Here is an 18,488-nt window from a genome sequence, read left to right as displayed (position 1 = left end):
CTTAAAAATGTACCATGACATGTCCAAACCATGACAAAAATAGCAAATCTCTTATGTTAAACCTATAAAGTTGCCTGCCATTATGTCAGATCCCGACATGAGAGTTCAAATACATTTTTACCTGACCAAATTATTAGATGGCCAACAAATGTTTTTTAAGAAAACATTTTTACGCACTGCAAAAACATGTGTGGACCAGAATGAGGCTCTCTCTCTCCTCACTTTCTATTGTTCCTGCGGTGAGGAATTACCATCTTCACAGAATGTTTTTATAATTTATCCGCAGATAATCGTGAGCTTAAAAGCAATAGTAACAGTATGCAAATCAGGGAGCCAAATGAACGGCTCTTTTACAAATGCGATTCGGTTCCCGACGTTCACCAAAAAGATCTGTTCAAAAAGAGATGTTCATTCGCGAACAACCCATCATTAATATATAGAGGAGTCACACCACAAACTAAGTCCTATGAATATATGAGGGAATATGACAATATACAGTGCATTCGGAAAGGATTCAGACCCCTTGACTTTTTCCACATTTTGTTACGTTACAGTCTTATTCTAAAATGGATTCAATTGTTTTTTCCCCTCATCAATCTACACACAATACCCCATATTGACAAAGCAAAAACAGGTTTTTAGACATTTATGCAAAGTTTTAATAAAAAAAAAACGGAAATATCACATTTACATAAGTATTCAGACCCTTTACTCAGTACTTTGTTGAAGCACATTTAGCAGCGATTACAGCCTCGAGTCTTCTTGGGTATGACGCTACAAGCTTGTCACACCTGTATTTGGGGAGTTTCTCCCATTCTTCTCTGCAGATCCTCTCAAGCTCTGTCAGGTTGGATGGGGAGCGTCGCTGCACAGCTATTTTCAGGTCTCTCCAGAGATGTTTGATCGGGTTCAAGTCCGGGCTCTGGCTGGGCCACTCAAGGACATCAGAGACTTGTCCCAAAGCCACTCCTGCGTTGTCTTGGCTGTGTGCTTAGGGTCGTTGTCCTGTTGGAAGGTGAACCTTCGTCCCAGTCGGAGGTCCTGAGCTCTCTGGAGCAGGTATTCATCAAGGATCTCTCTGTACTTTGCTCCGTTCATCGTTCCCTCGATCCTGACTAGTCTCCCAGTCCTTGCCACTGAAAAACATCCCCACAGCATGAGCTCTGTCAGAGTGACCATCGGGTTCTTGGTCACCTCCTTTGCCAAGGCCATTCTGCCCCAATTGCTCAGTTTTGGTGGTTCCAAACTTGTTCCATTTAAGAATGATGGAGGCCACTGTGTTCTTGGGGACCTTCAATGCTGCAGAAATGTTTTGGTACCCTTCCCCAGATCTGTGCCTCGACTCAATCCTGTCTCGGAGCGCACGTGTGTGCCTTTCCAAATCATGTCCAATCAATTGAATTGACCACAGGTGGACTCCAATCAAGTTGTAGAAACATCTCAAGGATGATCAATGGAAACAGGATGCACCTGAGCTCAATTTCTAGTCTCATAGCAAAGGGTCTGAATACTTATGTAAATAAGGTATCTGTTTTTTATTTTAATACATTTTCTAAAAACCTGTTTTCACTTTGTCATTATGGGGTATAGTGTGTAGATCGATGAGAAAATACAAATATTTAATCTATTTTAGAATAAGGCTGTAACGTAACAAAATGTGGAAAAATTGAAGGAGTCTGAATACTTTCCGAATGCACTGTATGAGAGAGAGAGAGAGAGAGAGAGAGAGAGAGAGAGAGAGAGAGAGAGAGAGAGAGAGAGAGAGAGAGAGAGAGAGAGAGTGACTGAGTGAGAGAGAGAGAGAGAGAGAGAGAGAGAGAGAGAGAGAGTGACTGAGTGAGAGAGAGAGAGAGAGAGAGAGAGAGAGAGAGAGAGAGAGAGAGAGAGAGAGAGCGAGAGAGAGAGAAGAGATAGAGACAGGAAGGCAGCCAGCTTGGTGTCTTTGTTATAATGTGATTGATGATGATGCGACACCGTGCCAGACTCTTGCCCGCCAGCATCTTACAGAGCGGACCGTTTGTACTAGACTACAGCAATTACTCAAAAGGGTTTACAGTGGTATTTAAAATCCACTGTCTCTACCTGAGTAGTACACATACTGCTAGTGTTGGGACAGACCTCCATCCGCTTTGTCTACAATATATACTGAAGTGCCAAGGCCTAGGAGGTAGGGGGCCGCCACAGACAGTATTATGGCCCATCTCACCTCCCACTTGGTCTCCTCCAGCCGGGGCCCTAGCTCGATCTTCTCGTGCTCGTAGGAGGTGCAGCGCTCCTCCAGCTGCTCCCTCTCCTGCAGCAGCTGGCTGAAGTCCTCCTGGAGCTTCTTCTTCTCCTGCTGCAGCTGGAAGACCTGCAGCTGGAGCACCTGCTGGGCGCGCTGGGCCTTCTGTGAGTGGGTCTGCATCCGTGTGGCACAGGTCTGACGCAGCTCCTCCAGCTCCAGCTCACAGCGCTTTTGCTTCTCCTCATAAACCTGGGGGGAGAGGGGAGACAGGGAAGGAAGTTGGGTGGGGGGGGGGGTTAGGTGAGGGTGGCATTGTGTGAGGGTTGCATCGTATGTGTGCATGCATGCCTGCGTGTGTGTACAGTGATTGTAATGGTTTGAGTGTGATGGTAAATGGTGTGTGTGCCAGGTGTATGTACGTTTGCATGCCTTCATGTGTTTTAGAATATGTGAAGGAAGATGATTGTGTCTTCCATTTATACCACCACGTACCTGACAAATGGCCATCTCGTTCTCGTCCAGGTTGTTTCGGAGCTGCTGCAGCTCCACATCTCTCTCCCTCAGCTTTTCCTCCAGGTCCCTCACCACCCCCTCGTACCCACCCTCCACGGGGGCTGGCGACCGCCCGCCTGACCCACTGTCCGACAGGGGCTGGACGCGCCCGCTCAGCGACCCCGACCCTGTGCTCTTACTGGACGAGGAGAGCCCGCTGTCCGAGTTGGAGTGCCCGTGCACATTGGCAGGCGCCGTCTTCATGGGCTCCAGGTGGCCACTGCCAAGCGGGGTGTCTGCGGGCGCCAGATTGTAGGGGACGCTGCCATAGGGTGGCAGGCTCGACAGGGAGTTCCGGCCCGAGTCAGACATGGAGCAGGTCTGGCTGCCACCGCCCGTGTGGCGCCCACTGCTGTAGGAGGTGCGTTTCTCCAAGCAGGGCGACAAAGTGTCCGTCTGGCTACCAGGTGACAACAGGTTGAGATTGTTCTGGCTGTCTGATAGGCTGGCCCGGTCGTGGCGAGGGGAGAGGTACTGCATGGAGTTGCGGCTCTTGGGGATGACGGGTTTGAAGGCGGTGGGCCGGATCACTGTTTTCTCCATGTTCTGAGGGGTGAGAGGATTGTTGGGTAAGAGGTTGTAAATAATGTATATTCAGTGAATGTTTAATTTATTTGCTCTAATCGTGTTACTGTGAGAGTAGATTGATCTACTGTACATTTCGAGGAGACTGAATGACTACCATATAGCCTGGACAGGGCCATACTCACCTTCTCCAGCTTCCCCGACACGAGGACCAGTTTGGGCGGGGCTCCTCCTACGTTCCCGTTGAGGCTCTCCAGCTGCCCCTCCTTGGCCTCCTCTGTGTCAATCCCGGTCCTGGGGCTTCCATGAGCCACATGGTTGTCATTCCAGTCCCCCTCATAGTGCTGGTTCAGATATGAGTAATTCCCATTGGTCCTGCTGTCCTTACTGGAGCCAATCACCATCAAGGGCTTCCTGTTGCCAGGCGGAGTGAGGCTACTAAGCAGCTGATCCTGGGATGTGTCAGAGGAGCCCAGGCAGGAAGTGGCGCCCAATGTGGTTCTGTGGAGCCTGGAGGTGCCCGGCTCGGGGCCTATATCAACGGGCCGGTATTGATGCGCCAGGTGGGCCGGGCCGGGGCGGTGGGCGATGAGGCTGCTGACGGAGCCCATGGCCTCCTGGGAGTTGGAGGCGGGTGAGGTGGAGGGGAGGTTGGGGGGCGTGTAGGGGGCAGAGGGGCGACGGCGGGGGGTTCCGTTGAGGCCGGGGGTGTGGTGGCGCTCAGCCGGCATGGGCAGAGCCTGAATCAGGGCCATGGTGGCTGCTGCTCAGTGGGACACCCACACGATCTGGGGGACAGAGGGAGAAACAGAGGGACACAGTCAGTCAGATGAATGGGAACTAGCAAAGTAGCAAAGCAATTACAAAGCGTTACAGTAGGAATATTAGGAATATACAGCTTGTTTGGACTATCAAACCATCCAGGGTCGTGTTCAGGAGGGCTCAGTGTTCTGAATATTGCAGATAGAAATGATATCGCACACACGAGCCTGACGCACACACACACACGTGCACACCATGGCAACCATCTCCTCCCAACCGGTGATCTCATCCAAACTGCAACACTACACAGATAGACTGTGACATCATCAGTCCCAAGGCACAGCGTCTGGTGGTGAGGGGAGAACAATGGTAGACAGGACATGGCGCATGATGATGAGGTCTCGCTTCGTGTTTGCAGGCACCCAGCTGTGCCAGGGTTCACCCCAAAGAATGTAAGAGGGCTACTGCCCCACCTTGTGGACTGGCTGCGCCCCTATGTAATCATTTAAGCCTTTTGCAGGATTGCAGGAAATGGCACCACCTTGTTTAAAAAAATCATTTGTGCATTTTAAATACATCATCACTACTGTAGGAGTCATCCAGAGCATAATGAGGTCCCAGGGACAGGTGTGTCCTGTTGGAGACAGTTCGGTGTCAGAGCTCTGTGAAGTCAGGATCTAAATCCAGATACGGCACTAGCCCTAAACTATGTAAATCATTTTCCACACACACACACACACACACACACACACACACACACACACACACACAAACAAACCCAGTGTGTCAAGACCAGGACAGTGATTAATGGGACTGTGGCGTGTCTATCAACCAGCCAGCTCCTCATTAATTACAGCCAGCCAGCTAGGCACCAGAAGGGCACTGCTGGCAATGCCCACACAGTGTGCCACCCTGCCAAGACAAACAGCCTACCACTAAGGTTTAACTGTGATTATGACATTCTAATTAGAGTGGAGGGGTAATAAGTGATCCCTACTTATTTTATCGGATCATAACTGATGGATAAAGAAAGTTGGGGCAGTTGTATGACAAACAGAAATACTACATACAGTAAAGTAAACAGTATACTGTAGAGTCTCATAGCAAAGGGTTTGAATACTTTTGTAAATAAGATATTTCATTTTTTTTTTTTTTTTTATACATTTGCAAAAATGACTAAAAACCTGTTTTGCTTTGTCATTATGGGGTATTGTGTGTAGATTGATGAGGAAAAACATTTATTTAATCAATTTTAGAATAAGGTTGTAGCGTAACAAAATGTGGAAAAAGTCAAGGGGTCTGAATACTTTCTGTATGTACATTGTTAAAAAACCCATTCACTCTCTCACACATATTTGTGCTTGCAGTAGTGCACTAAACCTTCAACACACTATTTGTTAGGATATATGTCTGCAGGTTGACTGCTATGCTCTTTCCCATGCATTCTACCCATAGCAGCTTGGGGCTCAGTTTCCTATGGCTGAGACTGTCCAGACTAGACTAGATCAGTGTTTCTCAACGCATTCCTAGGAAACCGTATTAAAATAATCAAGTAGTCTCCTATACAGCTTTGATAGCCCCCATACATGTCCTGTTTTTCTTTCCGCCGGTTGCAATAGGGATTGGGGCCTACGGCTATACCATTTGCAGGGGGAGGGGCGGGGGTTCAGAGTGGTTCAGAGGGCGGACTCCTTAGGGTGCATTTGTAAATTCACTCTGGCAATCTACTCCGATATCAGAGCACTCTGGTTTGAGAGTGCCAGAGCGCAGAATAATTAATGCATTTTCAAACGACCTAGCACACAGTTGTTATGACAGGCCACATTAGCCAGTTAGCTTGGGTGCTTGACTGCCGTTGTGAGGTCAGAATGCTCGGATCAACCTAGTCACGAAACGTGGCGATGCCTTCAATTGTCTGTCACAAATGTTGATTACAATTATATTTGAACTTACTCTGCCGATTGTCCGTGGTGTTGGTCCTTCACCTGGTCAAAATTTGAGACAAAATATCCACAGGAAAGTACTTTTAAACTAGCTTCAAAACATTGGTCTATATGTGTGGTAATCAAGATGTGTTTGCTCATGATGGCACATGCACAAGACAGAAGTACATGCACGCGATGCATGCATACTAATAGGTGTTTAAATGGTTTCGCACATGTGCCAGGTGATAGACATTTTTACTTCAGTACCGGCACTCTAAAAAGTATGGTCAACAAATTGCACAGAGATACCATGATGATATCCTAAGGCCCATTGTTGAGCAATTCATCCGCCGCCATCACGTCATGTTTCAGCATGATAATGCACGACCCCATGTCGCAAGGATCTGTACACAATTCCTGGAAGCTGAAAATATCCCAGTTCTTCCATGGCCTGCATACTCACCAGACATGTCACCCATTGAGCATGTTTGGGATGCTCTGGATCGATGTGTACGACAGCGTGTTCCATTTCCCACCAATATCCAGCAACTTCGCACAGCCATTGAAGAGGTGGGACATTCCACAGGCCACAATCAACAGCCTGATCAACTCTATGCGAAGGAGATGGGTCGCGCTGCATGAGACAAATGGTGGTAACACCAGATACTGACTGGTTTTCTGATCCACGCCCCTACCTTTTTTTAAAGGCATCCAACAGATGCATATCTGTATTCCCAGTCATGTGAAATCCATAGATTAGGGCCTAATGAATTTATTTCAATTGACTGATTTCCTTATATGAACTGTAACTCAGTAACATCTTTGAAATTGTTGCATGTTGCGTTTATATTTTTGTTTAGTATAATTTCATTAAACATTCTGGCTTGTAAGGAAAATGTCCATGATTTTGCAGTGCTTTGTTTCAGACTGTATACCAAGAATTGGTATCAAAGTCTGATTTATTAGGCAAGGAAGAAACCCTACTTCTCGGCCAGAGGTCCAGTGTGGCGCTCTGAACACTCCAAGAGCTAAGCGCTCTGAATTTACGAACGGACAATCTGACAGCGCTCTGAATTTACGAATGGCCCAGAGCGCACTCTGACACTCCAGATTGAATTTACAAACACACCCTTAGCATCTCAAAGCCTCTGAAGGAGACCAGATAGACAGATCACTATAACAACTTGTTTCCCTGGGTTCAGTTCAGTATCACTGGTAGGTAGAAGAGCTCCAGTCCACCATGATTTAATAACCACTGCATGGCAACGCTCACAGTCACATGACATGGCTATAGGGGCGCTCAGTAATGGGCAATAAAGTAAATGGCAGCTTACCCCTTAGGTATTTTTAGACAGCATACTAAGTAATCAAATGAACATGCCATTGGCAGATTTGGTAAAAAGTGAAAAATATCTTTATCTTCTCCAGATGCAGCGGGTTATAGAATGCTGGACTGATAGGTGCAGGCCACACCCCAGAACAGCAGCATTTAGCTTATTCGATACTTTCGTAAGTCGTCTCTTTGAATGCCAAAAATGCCATGAAATAAACATGCATGGCCTACACTGTGCGCAGGGACAGGCACAGAGAAGACCAAACATGAAAGCATCTCATTTATGGGTGTTACACACAGAAACGCATGGACACAAACATATAGGCCTAGCAGACCCTGCTTGGCTTGTATGCATCATCACACAAACATGCTTTGATACAAACCAAGAGGTTTCAGTAAATCTCTCTTTGAGAGTCAGTTGTACACACACACAAACACCAACACAGCCAGAGGGATCTGGGTCCAAAACTACAGTGCACACGAGGGGGTGTCAGGACCAGTAAAAAGGGCTGCTCTGTTTTACTGGCTGGTTTGGAGCCAGAGGCACCAGGAGCAGCACCTCTGACTTGGGATATATGAGAGAGTGAGAGAGTACAATAGAAAATAATAGAAAGTGAGAAAAATAAAGAGAGCGTGTGCATGAGCAGTTGGGAACAAACAGTCTGGAAATCCCATCCTCCACTCTACATCTCCCTCCCAATCTAATCCACACTCTCTCTCTCCCTCTCCCCCCCTTCCCTCTTGATTCAGAGTGTCCAACATTGAAAGTAGACCACGGAGGAAAAGTGTGACATTGCTATTTTGGTCCAACAGACAACCTACCTATCCAAGAAAATGGACCCGTTTATCTCAGCCCCGGTTTGTATGCTAAATCCCACATTGTGAGGCCATCATCATGATACTGCTTCTATGGATAATGAGGTGAGTCTTACACGTATACTTAATGCCATTCTCTCCCTTTGAGGGCTAACAAATTGAGACCAGTGAGAAAAGAGGCCTCTTCTCCCATGCAAGCGCACACACAACACACTTTTCTCTGCCTGTCACTGTCTTTGTTTCAGTGAGCAGAAAGAGCTCTCTCACGCTAATAGTCATCTATAGTATAGATACGATGTTGCTTTACGGTAACTTGCTACTATCCCATTTTAGATGACTCTGGTCATTGGAATGATCACTTACATCACATTACATTTTAGTAATTTAGCAGACTCTTATCCCAACTGACTTAAAATAAATGCATTCAACTAATGTAGGTGAGACTAAACAAAAATCTAAGAAAGAGACTTTTTAAAAACATTCAACTCTAGGAGAGGTTTATTACACCACCAGGTGTCAAGGCTAACAGCTAACCCTCATGGCTCACACTTTATCAACAAATGTTCTACGTCTACAGTTCGTTTTGGAAACCCCATCTCTCCTGTTTCTACTTTACATCAAACTACCTTTTTCCCAGTGCTCTATTCACAAAGCCTCCAACTTTCCCCGTCACAAAGTTACTACTCACACGTACCCCAAGCTGACCCCTGCATAACTGCCTCTGCACTGGGCCTCCTCTCATTCACTTCAAAGTCTTTCAACTCCCAGATAACTTGCATCCACTTTCAATGTGTTCCAATCCTCCCGCAGCTCTGTGTCGGTCTCTCTACTCTCTTCTCCTGAGGGAAACTTCTCTCCGAGTCCAAACGCGGCTCATTGCTCAGGCCAAATGCCACCAAATGCCTCTTCCTTTTCTCCTCTACCCCTCCTTCTCCCTCTCTCACACACTCCCCCACACCACCTCCCCTCTCTCCACTCTCTCCCTGGCTCTGGCTTGCTCTCTCTCCACCTCTCTCCTGTGCGGCTTTGACCAAACAGGCTCCACCGGGCATAGTGTGCCTTGCTGCCTTTGTCAAGTAGTAAAAATGGGGGAAATGAAAAGAAAAAGAGAGAGAGAGAGGCCAGTCAAAGGGGAATTCTGCCCTCCTCCAGTCTGTAAATAGGGATGGAAAGAAAGAAAGAAATTGGACCAGCATGCTGATATTGGATCATTTTCCAAGTTTTATGGCTCCACTGATGTTGCTGCAGACATGCTTTCCTAACTAATCAGATAACTGGCTGTACAGATGTGCTATCTTAATTTGATCACTCTGTTCTTGCAGATAATACGCAGGAAAAGCAAACTTGTAATGTATTTTTTTGTAATGTTTTAAAAAAGCTTTTAAAAGTTTGTGATTTCCACTTAAAAATGTCAGACTTGATTCCCCCTACCAAGAAATGTATCAACCCCTACAAAAATCTCCATTAATTATAATCCGCATAATAATTCACATCCTGTTGCTGCAGGATTATTTTCCTGCTGTAAGAAACTGGTTAAATTAAAGTTCAACTGCTCTTGAAAACCAACTTCTTCTTTTGAAAACGGCCTATGTGTCATCGATATCAGTCAGAAACATTTATTCTAGTGTCAAAATGTACTACAACGTGTAAATAGGATAATGTTGGTCATAAAGTCAATCTCGTCCAAAGCGGAGTTTGGTAAGTGACTGAGTCATGACTAACTTCAGGGTTTGGTTTGGATTACAATTATGTCAACAATTCATGCCCCCTTTTGCCTAAAAACACATGGTCGCATCGTGTTTTCTGAGAAAAGACTGGGTGAGTTCGCTTTGCATGGCCCGGTGCCTCAGGCGGGCGGAGACCTCTCCTTAGGAGGACCAATGGAATGGCTGAAAATGAGCAAACCCCGCCTACCCGGCGCACCTGGCCATGCAAAACGAATTCCCCAGACAACACGGTGTATCTTTGGCAGTAGCTTGATATGCAATGCACATATTGATCGGGAAATAGCTAAGTCTAGTGAAAATGGGCTTCTGTAAAGTTTTTCAAGAATCAGATGGCCAGGATATAGATTACATCCAATGCTAGCTACAAGTTCAGCGGGCTGCCAACTGTCAAACGTGAGACTGTGCCTGGTGTTGTTGCTGACGGTGAGTTGGTTACACTAGCTAGCTACATTATTTGATAATGCTAGCGAGTAGCAAGGTGTTGTGTCTCATGAAACACATTCCAGACACTGGTTCTTGCTATCTTGACATAACTGTGATTTGACAGAGAAAAATCAGCTAGCTAACATTAGATAGGCTAGCCAGCTGCCGCTAGCTATCCCCCAAGCTATGCCAACTAGCTACTGTCAGCTTGGCTAAACACAAGGTCAGCGCTGGCTTTACATTCTATTAACCTCTTCCTCTCTACTCTAGCTCACACATAGAACTGTATTAGGCCTTGTTTGTTGTGGTTGAATGGCAAAGACAAAAAAACACCCATATGAAACCACTCCCAGAAGACAACTCTCGTTTGCCTCCAGTCATGGCCGCTAGCATTTCTTAATGAGCATTGATGAAAAACGAGGCTAAATCAGGAAGTGCAGTTCTCCTTTAAGATAGTACATCTGTATCTACAGTGTGTGCACCCATGCATGCATGTGTAAAATATATAAGGTCTGTTCAACTCATAAGATAAATACGTTTCCTTTTTATTAAAGGGATTATTCGGGATTTTGGCAATGAGGCCCTTTATCTACTTCCCCAGAGTCAGATGAACTGGTTGATACCATTTTTATGACTGCGTGCAGTTTGAAGGAAGTTGCTAACTAGCGCTAGTGCAATTGCTAACTAACGTTCGCATAATGACTGGAAGTCTATGGTATCTGCTACAAGACCATGGTGCTGGCCTACGGAGCTGTGAGGGGAATGGCACCTCCGTACCTTCAGGCTCTGATCAGTCCCTACACCCAAACGAGGGCATTGCGTTCATCCACCTCTGGCCTGCTAGCCCCCCTACCTCTGCGGAAGCACAGTTCCCGCTCAGCCCAGTCAAAACTGTTCGCTGCTCTGGCACCCCAATGGTGGAACAAGCTCCCTCACGACGCCAGGACAGCGGAGTCACTCACCACCTTCCGGAGACACTTGAAACCCCACCTCTTTAAGGAATACCTGGGATAGGATAAAGTAATCCTTCTACCCCCCCTTACCCCACCCCACCCCCAAAAAATAAAAATTATAATAATAATAATATTGTAAAGTGGTTATCCCACTGGCTATAAGGTGAATGGACCAATTTGTAAGTCGCTCTGGATAAGAGCGTCTGCTAAATGACGTAAATGTAAATGTATCTGCTAGCACTCTAGCAGATACCCATAGACTTCCAGTCATTGTGCTAACGCTAGTTAGCATTGGCTCATGAAACTACCTCTAACTTCCTTCATACTGGACACAGAGACATAAAAATGTTATCCACGAGTTTATCTGACTCTGGGGAAGTAGATAAAGGGTATCATCACGTGCCACAGACAAGCAACAGAACCCTTTACAGTTCATAGGGAGGTCCCACTTCAATCAGTCACTGAGTGTGTTACAGTTTCCTAATGAAGCCTCGACAGACAGTGAGATCCTAGATATGAGTCCAAATACCTACTGACAGTCCCTGTTTTCAGCCTGTCTGTTTCCAGAGGAGTTATACTATACTCCAGACAGACACACCATTCAGCCTCAGCCCTGACCTGCAAATCCTCCATCTGGCCACAATCAATGAAAAACTGCTTCAATCAGTTTTAAGCTGTCTGACAGAGTAGACTAAAGTAGGGTAGCTAGAGAAGTAGGCTACAGCACATACATCTCTCTCTCGAAGGTCCTACAAGTGGGTCACACACTGCCCAGTGTTCCGCTTGTGTCCTTCATACAGCGAGGTGTTGAATAGGTAGAGCTCTCCACTCACCTTGAGGGAAACCAAAGTGAGGCTGAGAGAGGGGTGTAAAGCAAGGTGACCCCTGGTATTGGTCCAATCCAGTAATATAAAAGAGCTCTAAAGTTGTCTGCAGGAGACTGGACAACAAGACTCCCCCCACCCCCTGTGAGTGACCAGACCGGGTGACAAACAATTAATCATGGGCCCAGTCGCTCACCCATACAAGGCCACCAGCAGTCAGAGAAAGAGCCTATAGCAGCAAATCATTCCAGATCCCACCGCTGCCACCATTAACACAGCAGCCTCTTTATGGGCCAGTGGGGAGGAGGGAAGGGGGGACAACCTAACATGACTCAGCCCTTTGAAGGGTCACTGCTGATTTACAGAGGCAGCATTTAGCTGTGGCACTAATTGCCACCACGCCAAAAAAATATGGAACATGAAAAAATATTTCTACTGAGGCGCACTTTGTAGATGCTGGAACAGTCCACAATTACTTTTCCTCTGCAAACAAAACGGGTAAATCGTGTTGCATTCAGCTGCAGATTATGCGCCCTGACACCGCATGGTCTGCGAATAGCAAAGCGCATGCGTCTCAAATGGTATTTTGGCGTCTCAGTTGGTATGTTGGCATCAGTGTGCTGTGCACATACCAGTCGACACACTAGCTCTGGTCCAGGGCGTTATGTTAGTGTGTTAGTATCGTAGTGTTCGAAGTTGGGAGAGTTAGCTAGAATTTAGTTTTTATATTTTTTTTATACAATGTTAATGCCAAAAATTACTACTACCAAACAACCACTGTTGCTTGTGCTTTAGCTGTCACCTGATAGCTAGCTAGTACTACTATCAAAGATACTGATAACTAACCCCTTTTGTCTGTTCTACTAGCTAGTGCTACTAGCTAACCGCTAGCTAGTGGCTTCTAATTCTAAATGTAATTTCACCACCCGTGCTGTTGGTGGCGATAACGCACCAACCTCTCTGGCAACACTCAACATCCTGTCTCATCGTGTCTCACGGCGTCTGTGTGTGAGAAGGTATCTGCTGGAGCCAGACCCTATTGGAAAAATCAGACAACCCCATAGTAGAATATTTTATCTATTTACCTAGTCAGCTTGTTGTTGTGTGTTCTATGCGAGAAAAATATTACGAGTGCCATAGGGAGGGAATTCCCAGAATATAGTATAGCTAACTAGCCAGCTAGCTTTGTAGCCATGGATTGTGCACCTCCCATTGTTTAGCTAAGTAGCTAGCTGGTTGATGTTTTCCTTTTGTAACAAGAGCAGATGAAAGCAACATTCACCTCCACAAATGCTGTTTAACATTGATATCCATACTGAATGAAGCAGTTAAGGGACCTCATGGGCACCCTTAACTTTTACACTTAATTCACCTTAAAATGTTTTGTGCAACTGACTTAAAGTTAAGGAAACTTTAAGGGAAAAGATAAGGGGAAAATTAAACATAAGGTGTTTTATGCAACCGGGCCCAGTTCCCGTCTCCACACACTCTCAATCTGTGCGTGGCTGGTAGCCTTATGTCTGCCTCGCTGCGCACATAATTAAATGTTGAAACTGTGGGTATCCAACCTGTTGCAGGACTCAACTAATGATTAGCCCAATAGAGTAAATGCAGATTGGCAACCCCATATGTCAGCCTATTTATGTATAGCCACTATACATTTACATTTTAGTCATTTAGCAGACGCTCTTATCCAGAGCGACTTACAGGAGCAATTAGGGTTAAGTGCCTTGCTCAAGGGCACATTTACGTCATTTAGCAGACGCTCTTATCCAGAGCGACTCACAAATTGGTGCATTCACCCTATAGCCAGTGGGATAACCACTTTACAAAATTTTTTTTGGGGGGGTAGAAGGATTACTTTATCCTATCCCAGGTATTCCTTAAAGAGGTGGGGTTTCAAATGTCTCCGGAAGGTGGTGAGTGACTCCGCTGTCCTGGCGTCGTGAGGGAGCTTGTTCCACCATTGGGGTGCCAGAGCAGCGAACAGTTTTGACTGGGCTGAGCGGGAACTATGCTTCAGCAGAGGAAGGGAGCCAGCAGGCCAGAGGTGGATGAACGCAATGCCCTCGTTTGGGTGTAGGGACTGATCAGAGCCCGAAGGTACAGAGGTGCCGTTCCCCTCACTGCTCCATAGGCAAGCACCATGGTCTTGTAACGGATGCGAGCTTCAACTGGAAGCCAGTGGAGTGTGCGGAGGAGGGGGGTGACGTGAGAGAACTTGGGAAGGTTGAACACCAGACGGGCTGCGGCGTTCTGGATGAGTTGTAGGGGTTTAATGGCACAGGCAGGGAGGCCAGCCAACAGCGAGTTGCAGTAATCCAGACGGGAGATGACAAGTGCCTGGATTAGGACCTGTGCCGCTTCCTGTGTAAGGCAGGGTCGTACTCTCCGAATGTTGTAGAGCATGAACCTGCAGGAGCGGGTCACCGCCTTGATGTTAGCGGAGAACGACAGGGTGTTGTCCAGGGTCAAGCCAAGGCTCTTCGCACTCTGGGAGGAGGACACAACGGAGTTGTCAACCGTGATGGCGAGATCATGGAACGGGCAGTCCTTCCCCAACTACGTCAGTTGGGATACAGGTGAGAATGCTTATTGCTAATAGCATACCTGATACAATAATAAGTTGGGATACAATAATTATAACAAATCATTTTACCATTGTTATTTGGCTCATTTCTAGAGGTGGAAATTATACTTTAGATGGTGTCAGCATAATTTCATCCAACAGGTTAAACAAACAACTCCATCATGACTTAGTTGGGAGGAGATTTTCAATGTACAGATTCCATGGCACATGGTTTATGAACTGATACACAAAACGACGCCGGATTCAAAACTTCAAATTATTATACAAAATTGTTGCAACCAATAGAATGTTATATATATGTATATGGGGGATAAACCATCCCACCTCTGCAGATTTTGCTGTGAAGAGAGAATCATAAGATCACTTGTTTTGGTACTGCCCATATGTAGCTTGTTTTTGGTCACAGGTTCAGGAATGGCTGAAAACTTTCAACATTTACTTTTTTATTTTTATTTTTTTATTTCACCTTTATTTAACCAGGTAAGCCAGTTGAGAACAGGTTCTCATTTACAACTGCGACCTGGCCAAGATAAAGCAAAGTAGTGCAATAAAAACAACACAGAGTTACATATGGGGTAAAAAACATAAAGTCAGAAATACAACAGAAAATATATATACAGTGTGTGCAAATGTAGCAAGTTATGGAGGTAAGGCAATAAATAGGCTATAGTGCAGAATAATTACAATAGTATTAACACTGGAATGCTAGATGTGCAAGAGATTATGTGCAAATAGAGATACTGGGGTGCAAAAGAGCAAAATAAATAACAATATAGGGATGAGGTAGTTGGGTGGGCTAATTTCAGATGGGCTGTGTACAGGTGCAGTGATCGGTAAGGTGCTCTGACAACTGATGCTTAAAGTTATTGAGGGAGATAAGAGTCTCCAGCTTCAGAGATTTTTGCAATTCGTTCCAGTCATTGGCAGCAGAGAACTGGAAGGAATGGCGGCCAAAGGAGGTGTTGGCTTTGGGAATGACCAGTGAGATATACCTGCTGGAGCGCAGACTACGGGTGGGTGCTGCTATGGTGACCAATGAGCTAAGATAAGGCGGGGATTTGCCTAGCAGTGATTTATAGATGGCCTGGAGCCAGTGGGTTTGACGACGAACATGTAGTGAGGACCAGCCAACAAGAGCGTACAGGTCACAGTGGTGGGTAGTGTATGGGGCTTTGGAGACAAAACGGATGGCACTGTGATAGACTACATCCAATTTGCTGAGTAGAGTGTTGGAGGCTATTTTGTAAATGACATCGCCGAAGTCAAGGATCGGTAGGATAGTCAGTTTTACGAGGGCATGTTTGGCAGCATGAGTGAAGGAGGCTTTGTTGCGAAATAGGGAAGCCGATTCTAGATTTAACTTTGGATTGGAGATTCTTTATGTGAGTCTGGAAGTTGAGTTTACAGTCTAACCAGACACCTAGGTATTTGTAGTTGTCCACATACTCTAGGTCAGACCCGTCGAGAGTGGTGATTCTAGTCGGGTGGGCGGGTGCCAGCAGCGTTCGATTGAAAAGCATGCATTTAGTTTTACTAGTGTTTAAGAGCAGTTGGAGGCTACTGAAGGATTGTTGTATGGCATTGAAGCTCGTTTGGAGGTTTGTTAACACAGTGTCCAATGAAGGGCCAGATGTATACAAAATGGTGTCGTCTGCGTAGAGGTGGATCTGAGAGTCACCAGCAGCAAGAGCGACATCATTGATATACACGGAGAAAAGTGTCGGCCCAAGAATTGAACCCTGTGGCACCCCCATAGAGACTGCCATAGGTCCAGACAACAGGCCCTCCGATTTGACACACTGAACTCTATCTGAGAAGTAGTTGGTGAACCAGGCGAGGCAGTCATTTGAGAAACCAAGGCTATTTAGTCTGCCAATATGACAGAGTCGAAAGCCTTGGCCAGGTCGATGAAGACGGCTGCACAGTACTGTCTATTATCAATCGCGGTTATAATATCGTTTAGGACCTTGAGCGTGGCTGAAGTGCACCCGTGACCAGCTCGGAAACCGGATTGCATAGCGGAGAAGGTACGGTGGTATTCGAAATGGTCGATGATCTGTTTGTTAACTTGGCTTTCGAATACTTTCGAAAGGCAGGGCAGGATGGATATAGGTCTGTAGCAGTTTGGATCTAGAGTGTCACCCCCTTTGAAGAGGGGGATGACCGCGGCAGCTTTCCAATCTCTGGGGATCTCAGACGTTATGAAAGAGAGGTTGAACAGACTAGTAATAGGGGTTGCGACAATTTCGGCGGCTAGTTTTAGAAAGAAAGGGTCCAGATTGTCTAGCCCAGCTGATTTGTAGGGGTCCAGATTTTGCAGCGCTTTCAAAACATCAGCTGTCTGAATTTGTGTGAAGGAGAAGCGGGGGGGGGGGCATGGGCAAGTTGCAGCAGAGGGTGCAGAGTTGGTGGCCGGGTTAGTGGTAGCCAGATGGAAAGCATGGCCAGCTGTAGCAATACTTGGAGCTAACTCTGCAAATAGCACTGCTGGGTGATTTGAAAAGTCATAGTCAATCGATCAATAGTATAATAATACTCCTAGCAAAATTTTGTATCTTTAATTTACAATCTGTAGAAACTAAGAGAATAGAAAGGTTCAGAACTTTTGTGAAACATCACAGCGGAAAAACATATGGCAGCTAGATGGGAGGGGTTGAGGGTAATGAAATGATGCAGACAATTACATTGATAGAAGCCACAATCTGCAATATTAAATCTGATCTACCCCCTCCCCGGTGTGTACTTGGGACATTAGGGTATTACCCAGGACAAACCAAAACATTTAGTCTTATCCCCAAATGTGACCAACCGGCTCGATTTGGTCTTATGTTATAACATTTGAAATTGTGTTTTTTTACATTGGATAAAAGTAGAAACTTGTAACCTCACTTTTGAGAAAATGTCCCTTGAATGTTTTGGTAAACCTACTGGAGACCCCTTCTTTGTCTACACCCATTCAGCATCGTTCACACCCTCTTAAGCCTTAGCCCCACCCATCTCTTTAAGGATTCACATGTGAGGCCATGTACTAAACAACCAAAGATTTCAAGACTAAAGGCTGGTTTATAAATTAAATCTGGAGTGCCAGAGTGCGCTCTGGGCGTTCGTAAACTCAGAGCGTTGTCAGATTGTCCGTTCGTAAATTCAGAGCGTTTCGCTCTCGGAGCGTTCAGAGCGCACACTGGACGCTCTGGCTGAGGAGTAGGGTTGATCCGAGCGTTCTGACCTAACAACAGCAGTCAAGCACCCAAGCTAACTGGCAAACGTTGGCTAGCTTGCTAGCTACTTCCAGAAACAAATGAGAGAACAGCTCACTGACCATTTTACTCGCCCTAGCAGAGCTGGTTAGGCTGTTTTTATGTTATCCAGAGTGTTGGTGACTGTAACTGTGAGGCTGGCAACAATTTCATTACGCTTTTTTGCCAACGTTTACTGACACCGGCCATATTCAACGGGTGTTGAGCGTTCGTAAATTTGTCAGTTATTCTGCGCTCTGGCACACAGACGAGAGTACTCTGAAATTGGAGTAGATAGCCAGAGCGAATTTACCAGCTACGTCTATCGACAGTTGTCGCAGTGACATCATGAAAATTCTATTGAAATGGTTACTTGCATAGTGGAGTCTTTTGTTTAGACATGCAGCTAGCTAGCTAAACAATTAACCATAATCCCAACGTTACTACCCTGCATGAATCTGCAGGTAACTAACCAACCAGGTTTAGTGTTAGCTAGCTAGCTAACATTAGGCTATAACTATCAATGCAAATGGCTCTGAGATACGAATAATATTACTACACAGATCATACACGTAACGTTAGCTAGCGAGCCAGC

General features: G+C 45.9%; 1 protein-coding gene across 2 annotated transcripts in view; it reads right to left on the bottom strand.

Moving 5' to 3' along the window:
* LOC121541737 (leucine zipper putative tumor suppressor 2 homolog) overlaps positions 1–18,488 on the bottom strand; it is a 58,243-nt gene that overhangs the window by 3,432 nt on the left and 36,323 nt on the right. The window contains exons 1-4 of one of the 2 annotated variants that reach the window (XM_041851204.2): positions 8,835–9,087; positions 3,490–4,092; positions 2,720–3,325; positions 2,207–2,476 (exon numbers count right to left, since the gene is read on the bottom strand). In XM_041851204.2, coding sequence (XP_041707138.2) covers positions 2,207–2,476; positions 2,720–3,325; positions 3,490–4,059 — 1,446 coding nt within the window. In that variant the 5' untranslated portion in view covers positions 4,060–4,092; positions 8,835–9,087. Of the gene's footprint in view, positions 1–2,206; positions 2,477–2,719; positions 3,326–3,489; positions 4,093–8,834; positions 9,088–18,488 lie in introns of those variants that run through there. The other variant, XM_041851048.2, reaches the window with a different exon arrangement.

Source organism: Coregonus clupeaformis, chromosome 1 (assembly GCF_020615455.1).
Source record: "Coregonus clupeaformis isolate EN_2021a chromosome 1, ASM2061545v1, whole genome shotgun sequence".
NCBI lineage: Eukaryota > Metazoa > Chordata > Actinopteri > Salmoniformes > Salmonidae > Coregonus > Coregonus clupeaformis.
This window is presented reverse-complemented; position numbering and strand designations above follow the sequence as displayed.